The sequence below is a fragment of the Taudactylus pleione genome, unplaced genomic scaffold (assembly GCF_031769625.1).
Source record: "Taudactylus pleione unplaced genomic scaffold, aTauple2 ptg000080l, whole genome shotgun sequence".
In the NCBI taxonomy this organism is placed as follows: domain Eukaryota; kingdom Metazoa; phylum Chordata; class Amphibia; order Anura; family Myobatrachidae; genus Taudactylus; species Taudactylus pleione.
Window position 1 is genome coordinate 10,006,986 of NW_028284482.1, and position 8,470 is coordinate 10,015,455.

At 42.8% G+C, this 8,470-nt stretch overlaps 1 protein-coding gene across 1 annotated transcript in view; it reads right to left on the minus strand.

Annotated features, from left to right (window-relative positions):
- SREBF2 (sterol regulatory element binding transcription factor 2) overlaps positions 1-6,387 on the minus strand; it is a 71,730-nt gene extending 65,343 nt beyond the window's left edge. The window contains exon 1 of the mRNA XM_088468062.1: positions 6,112-6,387. Coding sequence (XP_088324188.1) covers positions 6,112-6,172 — 61 coding nt within the window. The 5' untranslated portion in view covers positions 6,173-6,387. The remainder of the gene's footprint in view (positions 1-6,111) is intronic.
- Positions 6,388-8,470: the final 2,083 nt, after the last annotated feature.

Here is an 8,470-nt window from a genome sequence, read left to right on the forward strand (position 1 = left end):
ATACTAATCCGAAGCACCTTGTACACTAAGGCAAATAAGATGGGAACAGTTGAGTAAAGTATGCAGTCGATGTACTGTAAATAGGCAAAAAATAGGTTCAATAGAAGTGACCTGCGCCAAGCATCTTTATGTTTTATCTGCGACTTTAGTCATTTTTGTTTAGTGCAGAGAAGAAGAATACACTATGGGCCTGATTCAGAGACGGGTCCACGCTGATGCGATCGCAATTGGGTTTTCGAAACAGAACGGGCGCTCGACACAAGCACTATTGTCTCCTGAGGAAGCCGCCGATACTGCTACAGGCAGAGAAACGCGTAGACATCTATTCTTGGAAGTTCAGACCGGTGATTATTGATATCACCCTCTTTGACTGCATACAAGCGGGAGCAGCAGATCCGGAATGGCGGCGGTGAGATATAGACATCCAACCACCCTACCACTACATATTAGCCCTACTCAACTGTTTAGAAGATATCCTGAAAGAGCAGGCAAGCTGTTTAATATATTGCATGTCTGGAGCGGCGTCAGTGAGTTTTAGTGAACACTACAACAGGATCTCTGCGCAATGGGACCCTGGATGGAATAATCCATTTATATTTTCTTATATCATGCCAGCATATTCTGTTGTGATTTAAGACACAAAACTGTTAAGCCTGCCTTACATTTGGGGTTCAATTCAATTAGGAGCGAGCTTGCAAAGGCGGATTTTGTGCATGACTTCTCTATAAAAAAGCGACCCGATAGCAGTGCATAGAAAAATTGGGGAAACCATCCTGGACCCTAAAAAAAAAGGCAACGGAGAATAGCGGGACCATATAGAAGGCTGTCAGTGGTCATGGAGGAAAATACTGGAGGTTCTTAAGAGGTATCAAGTGGCTAATTTTCACACTTTTTATTAAATGGAAAAATAATAATCAAGTGTTTCTCCTCAAATTAAAAAGTCTTTCCAGCATTTTGGGGTACAAAAAAAATGTCTATTGTAATTTTTCAGTGATTTAATACAAGTTTGTAAGAAGTTGGGGGGGGGGGGGGGGGTTAAGGGTTTTTGGAAAAAGAAAAAAAAAAACACTTCAGCTCCCATCCACATATTCTAAAACCCCTCTCTCATCAATACATCTTTACATACCTGTCCCACATCATTTAATCCATTATTAAGCTTTTTAGATAAATACATCTGAAAAATGACATGTCTTTATTGGCCAAATTATGCTATTTAAACCCCTTCAAGTGCAACATTCATTGGAAGGGGTGTACCAGAGGTTCTGCCCGGTGTCCTGACATTTGTACCTTAAAATAAAGATTTTTTTTTACTTTCACCTGCGCACTTAAAAAAAAAAAAAGGTTTCTGCATCATTTTATGTATCCTGGCTATGTACTATCAGTCAAATGCAGGAGATTTTCTCTCTCAATTTTTAATTCGTAATAGAATGTCAACCATTTAGCACATTGGGGGGAATTTTATAGTTTTATTGGCCATCTATCAGAGTAATTCAATTATTGCTCCGATCAGACACCCATTAGCCGTGGCAGTCACACTTTAGACTGGGTTAACCACTTTTCGCATCTAAACCCTGTCCTTTTGGGCGTGTAAAATACTAATAGACGGCCATTTGTTAGACGCCCAGCGCTAACAATTGAATCCCCCCCCCCTTAATTTTATGATGGAGAAAGGCAAACTAATGAAAATGTGAAATATTTTCTGATAAGTATACACTTGATGTTGTTGCTAAACAGCAATAGGATTAAAGGGAGACAGGAAGAACTGGCTTAAACACAAACTGATCATGTGTTCACTGTCACCAGTAGAAATGTTGGCCAAGCTCCTGAGATTTGGCCAGTCCTACAGTGAGTATAATTCTAATTCTAGCGGAAAAAGTTAAAAACTGTTTGCTAGAAAGTTAAGTAAAAAATAAAATGCAAACAACTTAGTAAAGAGTTATATAAAATATGAGATGTATGCTCAAAACTCTGGATTTTGCTAACTTGGTCCACCCACACTTCTCAAAATAACCACAAACTAATGTTTGTCTGCTACTAGAGGCCAAGTAATGCTTGCTCTGGTTCCCATGCATTCTGATCCATTGGCAACAGTGATGCTACCGTACCCAGAGGTCAAAAGTAACAGACTCCTGCAACAGCAAAAAATCCTCTGCTAAATAACTTTTAGACATTGATACTTAGGGCTGTATTCAATTAGAAGCGAAAAGCAGAGATCCGCAAAAATGTACCGCCGATTGCGACTTTTCACCTGTCGGAAACTTATCTCCGTATTCAATTCCATCCACTGTGTACGCAGAAAGTCAATGCAATGTAATAGGTGAAAAAGATCTGCCTCAGAATAGCAGGAGAAAAGTGCAAATTATTTATTTTTAGGGTGCAAAGGTGGGGAAACCACTCAGAACCACAGCCCCCAAAGGACAACTTCGTCAAAAAAATTCCAGGTAAAAAACTTATGAACACCCCAAAGAAGTACTTTGAATTTGGGTGCAAAAAAGCACAAAGTGGGGGGACAAGTTCTCAACTAACGAAATAAGGTTCTGGGGGTGCTATAAGAAGGGGTCAAGTGTTTTGTGATTGCAGGTGCTTTTATGAGGGAGGAATTTCACTTTTATTAAAACTACACTTTAGAGACATTAAAAGATGCTAGCACCCATTTTCAGGTACCCCAAATTTGACAGGACTACTTATTTTCTCCAAAAAATACCACTTTATGCCATTCTTCACCACTTGTGCAAAGACGCTAATTAGAGGTAATTGTGCGAACTTAAGTTCCCCAAACAGATCTATTAGGACTAATCGGGCACTACTACATTGATCCCCAAAGTTAGTGCATCTTTTTTGTGTGTGGGGAGGGGGGAGGGGGGGTTTCAGGCTGATTTCCATGATTCTGACACCACTTTTCGCCTGTTCTGACTCTGCGTGTCGCCGAATTCGCATCTTTTGGAATTGATTAGGGCAAATAGCGGGTACAATAAAAGTTTCCGCGGCTAATATACACGATGTAGGCGAAAAGTCCGGCATGCAAAACTTTATTGCGGGTGCGAAACTAATTGAATACGGCCCTTAGCATGTTTTGCATTCAGAAATTTAGTGTAGTGCTTAGGAATATTATAAAATATTTTGTGATCTAATAAAACTAATAGCACTAATGAGAGTTATGATCAAATCACATTAAACTAAATTTTTTTTTGCACCAGCTTATTAGACAATTGTACAAACTAATAGACAAATTTAATTATGCTCCTTGCAATGAGCAGTTAATAAAAAAGAAAAAAAAAAAAAAAAAACAATGCTTGACAGCAGGGATGCACTGTTACCATATTTTAGGCTGTCAAAAATTTTCAATATCAAAAACTATTTGGATATTAAAATCAAGAAGGAGAGGTTAAACTGTCATGTGCACTCAGCAAATTAACCCATGGTAGCCACTACTCTATCATATATGTTAAAGTCAAAACCAAAATCTTTCTAGAAACCAATTTGGACTTCTATCATAGTTTTCTTTACTATAATTCAGTACATTATATACCAGAGTGCAGAGTATTGAAGACACACTGACAAACACAATGGAGTAATTTCAAATGTACATTTTGCTTTTAATTCTAACAGATATTTCAATGAAGTCATGTCTTTACAGGCAAATCTTGACAAATCGTCTAAATTGGCCTGCATGTATGGTCGATCATAGATATCGTTAATGTGGGAAAGTGCATAGTTGGTCATTCGTTGAACACTACACTTGCGCATCAGTAATATAATGTTCGCAAAAACTCTAATTCATGGAGTTTAAATTATGTGGTGTTGGTTACCAGCGCATTGCGGCCAAAAATGACCCCATCCCCTTCAAATAAATATTAGACGCTGACGTTTCAAGCTGCTTTTTTTTTTTTTTTTTTTTATAGGATTTTATTAAATTATTCACAAGAGTAAACCATCAAAAAAAGTAACAGCAGTCAATCTCACAAACAAGCAGTCGGACCACAAGCAGCAATCTTATTGATACCCTCATCATAACACCACTATGAAAGCTGCCAGGAACATGACAGTGGACTCCAATCTATTATTAGATCTAAAACCTATAATATTTTTCAGATGTCCGTTTTTTTGCCCACTGAACATTTAAAGCACAGAAGGTACAAATTTCAGTCCTTTTTCTGGCTTACAAAAATAATAAGTGGCTAGACCCGGTCTATTTGGGCGCGACATGTAAAAACCTGCAACAATTGAATATTGTACCATCTGTTTAGATGGACGATTGGGGAATCCAATTGTTTTTGCCTGCCCAATGAGGATGCATATAATTACCACGATTGGTACCAAGCATAGATCTAGGCAGAAATACAATTGCCTGCGAGATGTTGGCTGCAGTAAGATTTTGGTGGTATAGCCACTAGATTAAAAGCAGCAATTTGTTTTAAGGCAAAAACAACCTAAGTTGCATCTTAAAAGGTGCCTACACAGACATAGGGCCTGATTCAGAGTTAGAAATAGAGAGAGATCTCTCTCTCAACTGATCATCTTGGTGAAACCATGCTGCACTGCAGGTGGGGCAGATTTAAAATGTGCAGAGAGATTTAGATTTGGGAGGGACATGTCCAAACTGACATCTAAAGTGCAGTGTAATAATGAAGCTGTGCAGTATTTGTGAGCTACATGCAAAAGCAGACAGTATTTTCACTACATGCAAAAAAAATTGTGTATTTACACCCCTTGCATTGAAACATGGTTTGTCCAGGTACACAGTTAAGTGCTATTTCTCGCTCTATTCCCAACTCTGAATCAGGCCCATAGTGTACGATTTCCCTTGAACTTCTCCCCGGCAGTACTGCACATGATTTGGTGTAAAAATGTGTCCAATGTGACTAACGATCTATTGTACATCCTTCTTTTTCCACTGCATGGTGTCCCAGATTGGCAGATCTGAAGATGCGATGTACGACCAGCAGGGACGCCCACTCACGGGACTTCTTAAACCATAAAATAATCCACTGCTTATCACAGGCTTGAACTCCAACGTTTCAGATTATTTTAATCTTTTTTCAAGGATACAGAACTACTGTATCCTTGAAAAGTTTAAAATAATCTGAAACGGAGTTCAAGACTGTGATAAGCAGTGGATAATTTTCTGGTTTAAGAAGTCCCGTGAGTGCTGCCGTACTTTTGGATCTATATTGGACACATATGCTGTGTGTGAAGGGCACCTGGGCGAGTACCAATTTTATTGTAAGTGCTGGACAATAAGATTATATATATACACACATATATACACACACAGCTAAGTGTGTAGGAGTCTTTAGTCTAGATTAGAAACATGCTGCTGCCCGCAAGCTATTACATTCAGGCACTTATAATGACCGCACCACTTTTATCTCGCACACTTTATCACTGGCCATAGTTACTCACTTGTTAAATAAATTTACGCATATATTTCTGTCCCCAAAATGTACTACTGACAGATTCCTATGCCTGACCCAGGCTAACCACTTTACCCAACCCCAATGAGTCAGACTCACACCTTATGAATGATGCCTCTGACAAACTTCCATATGAACCATCATTATCCCCATCAGGAAAAATGACACCGTCCTACCTCTAACATAGCGCAATACTCTCCTCATACAGGAACGTAAAGCTAAGCTTCCATATTGCACACAAATTCATTTGCTACTAGGATAACAGATTTCCCTGTAAGAACAAATATCTAAGAAAGCACCACTTACACTGCACATATTATGGTTACTGAGGGCTTGTCTGTATAAAGCTCCTCAAAGTCAAGTTTTGAGTTAAATACCAGGACGTCCGCGAAGAAACACCAAACCAGTATGACATTGTGGGGGACATGTATCCCCCATAAAGTGGAAAGACGCCCAAAGGAACCCTGACACACCTCCCAATATAGATTACCCCAGCACCCCTACACCCTGGGGCCCCGAAGGGTGCACGCGTCCTACAGTACGTACATCAGTAATGTGCAATCACTGACTTACACACAATATGACGCAAACTCTGACCTAGCAACCAACCCCAATAACATGTACACCACAAGTAATGGGACCACATTCACTGTAATAGCCAGCCACCATCGTGTCCTGCTCTGTACACTATTCTCACCATCAATATCTCCCAGGGTAAGCTCGTCGCCCAGCTCGGTCAGGGTATCCATGTTCTCCATGCTCAGCTCGGCTGCTCCGTTAGCTGAGAGAGACGCTTCGGTGGAACTCCCCACTCGGGAGCTGGCGCCTGCTTGTCCCGGCTTCTGTCAGTCTCTCCACCTCAGAGAGCTGTCACAGGCGAAGCCAACGCCATGTTCGCCCAACGCCCCCTCCCTCCACACTGCTGTGACGCCGCTACTTTGCGCACCAAGCCTCGTTGCGGGCAGCAGGAGCTAATAGGAACTAATGCGATGAAAACGAGGCTTGGCTCCCCCTCCCTCAACCCAGATCTCCGCCCACCCACTATTTTCGTAATAAAGCGTGCAGATTGTTTTGTTGTCAATGAGACCAGAGGCCATTGACCAATGGGAGAGCTTGGCATGCTGTGGGGTGATACTACGTCAGTGATCAGGGGATGTTCATTTGCATATTGGGCTGGACTCTTTAGAAAGCCCCTTAACGACAGCAAGCAACTCCCTCATGGATCACACACTGACTGTGATCTCATCTTTAACCTCTTACGTGCGAGCTCAAATAAATGGCTACTAGAACAAAAATAACACGTAAAATCATGTCATTTTCTTTTAGTACATCAAATTAAATTATGTCTCCATTTACCACGAGAGTGTCAGTCTTGGGGTCATCCGGCTTGCCAGCATTACAATTTAATAAGCAGAGATATTTGGGGAGAAGTTTGCAATGTACCTACAGTAAAACAGTGATGTTCAAAATCGGTCCTCAGGACAGGGGGCCTCATTCAGAGGCGGTCGTAGGATTCAAGCAGTCGCTCAGAAACTGGGCGGCCACTTACATCCTGACCGCCCGCCTCTGTTGCGGTCGTTAGGCTGTGGGTTAACACCCACAGCTCTAACGACCTCTCGGGTGATGGTCGCCATGGTCATAGACCATGGCGACCATCGGGGCTTACGACGAGACCCTAGGGTAGGGTCTCACTTGTCGTAAGCCCCGGAGAGCTTCTGGCTCTGTCAGAGCCGGAAGCTCTCCACTGACATCACTAGTGATGTCAGTGGGGCCTCCCCCAAACGGCAGGTGTTCCCATGGGAACGCCTCCGTTTGGGCTGCCACCCCCCCGGCCCGCCTTCCAAACGGGGCGAGCTGTCAATCAACATCGACAGCTCGCCCCCTTTGGAAAGAGACCCGCTACGACCGGCGCTGTTGGTCGTAGCGGATCTCACGCATGCGCACGAAGGAGCCGGCTCCCTCGTGCGCATGCGCACTGGCAAAACATCGAGGCGACCGTACGGCCGCCTCTGAATAAGGTCCAGGATCCCTCACAGGTCACATTTTTCAGGTCACATACAGCAGGTGCAGAGGTGTAGTCATTATTCACTTGACACATTTTAAAAGATCCACAGGTAAAGATACAGTAATTATTTCACTCGTGAGTCTGTGAGGAGACCTGGAAAACATGCACCGTTTGGGGTTCTGTGGACAGAGGGCCTGATTCAGCTTGGATCACAGTTGTTAATATGCACGCAATCGGACGATTGCGTACTGCGTATGTATCGCAGTGCACGAACTAGCTATGGGGATCGGGTCTGCAATCGCAGTGATTATGAAGACCCATCGCAGAGTGATTGACAGTAAGTGCCATTTGTGGGTGGTGACGAGGGGGTGGTCGGGGAAACGCAGACGTGCCAGTCCGTTTGAACGCCGTTGCATGGGCGTGCAGAAATTATCCACTGTGATGCCATACTCAGCCTGATAGCGTGCGATGAAGTTAGCAATTTCTGAGTAAGGTCAGAGCTTGTGCAAGTGTGTGTGAGGCTGCGATGGTACTCGATAGTACCAATGTTTTCGCAGTCTTACTAAACATTACGGATGTGTGTAAGGTAAAGTGGGCGTCCTTATGTAGTGCTGCGGCGGCATAGTGATCTCAATGGATTAGCATACTATCGCAGTTGAACTGCGTGCGTAATCGTAGCTGTAGCGATCCAAGCTGAATCAGGCCCAGCGTTTGAGAACCACTGACCTAAGATATTAGCCTTTTTGGGGAAAAAAAATCATCTGCCACAACTAAAATACGTTCTAGGAAGAACACGGTGAGACGTGGTTAGTCTCACATGTGAATAATGTTGTACAAGTGTGTATTATGTCCAAAGGCCCTCATTCAGAGCCGCTCGTTAGCGGCAGTACGCTCGTTCCGAGCGATGTTTGCACATCTGCGCATGCGTACGCTTTTTAGTACGCATGCGCGAACCAGTCAGTGCGGTCGAAAATCCTTCGTACGCAATATAGCGAGTGCCTGCTATTTTGAGTGACAGAATGAGGCGTATGTGGGTGGTAACAGGGGAAGG